Genomic DNA, 2,411 nt, shown 5'->3' on the forward strand with positions numbered 1-2,411 from the left:
TAGCGTTCCGGGACGACACCCAAGCATCCCTGTCCCGTGACAGTGTACTATGACCTTATAGCATCGCTATACGTAAATCCTTTCGATCCAAAATTAAAAAAATCATGCACGCACAGTCGCAGCAAGTTTGATCAGAAGTCCGTACTTCTGGCATTGCGTATATGTATCTTACAACTATATAAACTAAACGTAAATCTTTTCTGGACCAAAAATATCAAATCATGCGTAACAGTTTTGCTCATACACTCATACACTGTATGAGCAAAACTACCCCGCACGATTTGATATATTTACATACTCTGTTTGAGCAAAACTACCGTATCTCGCACGATTTGGTCCAGAAAGGATTTTCGTTTAGCTTACACAACTACATGTACCGGTGGAGATGCCCTAACGCTGAAGCTGAAAGATTTTGAAAGCGCTTAACGTAATATTGTATTAAAACAGGACAAGATGGTTGATTGAATGATTGAGAGACCTTTCAAACTTAATTAAATAACATCTCGTGTTTTGAATTTGCAAGGTCAAAAAAGATCATTAAGCTACGGGTAAATAGATCCCCACAAAATATATTTTTTAGAAGGTCTGTTGAATGTCAGAATAACCGGGTTTTCGCTTTTCAGATTTCCCTCGCCCATTTCGCCAATCAGTGATGGGCTAAAATCCGTTTTCTTTGCTTTTTTTGCGAAAACAAAACGTTAAGTTGCTGTGAAACAAGCGCCAAAATGTTTTTAGAGTGATGATCCTTTAAAAGTGCATTTTTATTTACTTTCTAAGCATTTTTGTTCTGTTTGCAAATTGAGCGGCGCCAATTTTATTCTTTGAGCACAGGCAAAGCAGGAACCACGTGGAGCCCTCGTCGACGCTCCCGGTTCTCAATCCCTAGTGGTTGGCTCTGTCAATACGACGCGTGTGGACGTGATCTCCTGTCCTTCACCCTCCACAACGCGCCGGAACCGCTGCCGACGCACGCAAATTGACGTCAAAACGAGCATCTAAAGGTGCGCCCTACCTTGACCGGTAGAACGCACAACTGCCACTAACCTAAGCTCACACTCTGTAGCCATGTTCGGCCGCTTCTTTAAGAACAAGGAAGATGGGAAGAGCGGCCCCCCAGGCCATCAACGCCAGGGCCTCGCAGCCGACGAGCCCCCCGTCGGTGGAGGGTTCTTTAATCTACCGCCCCCCGTGGCCAAGCCTTATAATGGCCAGAATTCTACCGCTCCTGTGGGAGGAGGAGGCTCAGCTGCAGGGTACCCTCCATCAGGGTACCCTCCTAGTACCCAAGACAGTAACCCCATGACTGCCGTACCCGTACCCGTACCCGCCCCCGCTCCTGCACCAGCGCCTGATATGTTCGGCGGCATGTCCGTCAGGGCTCCTCCAGCTACTAAAGCAAGCAGGTATCAGTCTCAGACTCAGAACCCGACTCAGTATGGAGGCTATGGCGCTCCGCAGCCTTCTACACAGCCTAGCGGTAGTTTATTCAGTGGTCTGGACGTCGCTCCTATCGGTTCCGCACCGACTGTACCGGTACATGAAGAGACGGCGGCTATACCGACGTACGGAGAGCAACGGAAAGCAGCCCGAGGCTCGGGGTCCTTCAACTACCTTGACGTAGCGACTTCGAAGCCCACAGACGCGTTAAACTCGTCTCAGTACTCTAGAAGCAGCAGTACGACGTCGCGCGCGAGCTCGAAAACCGGCAAGAAGAAGAAGAAGAAGACGTTCCGTCCTGGTTTCGGTCGCCAGCTGTCGGACGAGTCCGCGGCGGCCTTGCAACGTGGAGATCTCAAGGAAGACGACGTCATCCAGCAACAGCGAGAAGGACGACTCCTGTCGGACCGCTCAGACAGCTCGCGGAGCTCTCGGAGCGCCACGAACCCCACGGATTTGGCGCATTTGCTGCCTCCAGTCAAGACCGGCTCGGTGTTACAGGGTCTGACAGTCCATAAGACCAGTACGCCTTCAGGCGGCGTACTAGCGGGTCTTACAGTGCACACGTCGGCGTCTCCAGCCAAATCTGACGGTACGAATGGTGCGCGGGCCGGTCTCAGTATCCACAAGACGCCAGAGGACGACACGGACGAGCCTGCGCCAGTGGAGGAAGCCCCTGCGCCTGTCACGCACAAGACGCCAGCCCCCGTCGCCCCTCCCACCCCAGAGGAACGGCTGTTTCACACTCTACGCGACTTCCACGAGAGCGCCGTGAGCTTTCGTGAGCTCACAGTGAAGCAGAACGAAGAGGAGAACCGACTTCTGGACCGCAAGGCGCAGCTCGCGCACCAGTTGACGCAGTACGAGATGGATCTACGTGACGTGGAAGCGCAGCAACATCACGCGTGCGAAGTCGAGGACTCCCTAATGCCGACGCGCTGAACACCACGATCAACAGCGTGCGTCACTGTATC

The 2,411-nt window shown here is 52.2% G+C and overlaps 1 protein-coding gene across 1 annotated transcript; it reads left to right on the forward strand.

Annotated features, from left to right (window-relative positions):
• Positions 1–1,065: 1,065 nt before the first annotated feature.
• PITG_22508 (uncharacterized protein) lies at positions 1,066–2,365 on the forward strand (the record flags this gene model as incomplete). The annotated part of the gene is made up of 4 exons (XM_002909731.1): positions 1,066–1,227; positions 1,435–1,527; positions 1,573–2,297; positions 2,356–2,365. The coding sequence occupies 4 exons, from the start codon at positions 1,066–1,068 to the stop codon at positions 2,363–2,365; spliced, it is 990 nt and encodes a 329-aa protein (XP_002909777.1).
• Between the last annotated feature and the right edge of the window lie 46 nt (positions 2,366–2,411).

This window comes from Phytophthora infestans, genomic scaffold (genome assembly GCF_000142945.1).
Source record: "Phytophthora infestans T30-4 supercont1.3669 genomic scaffold, whole genome shotgun sequence".
Lineage (NCBI taxonomy): Eukaryota > Oomycota > Peronosporomycetes > Peronosporales > Peronosporaceae > Phytophthora > Phytophthora infestans.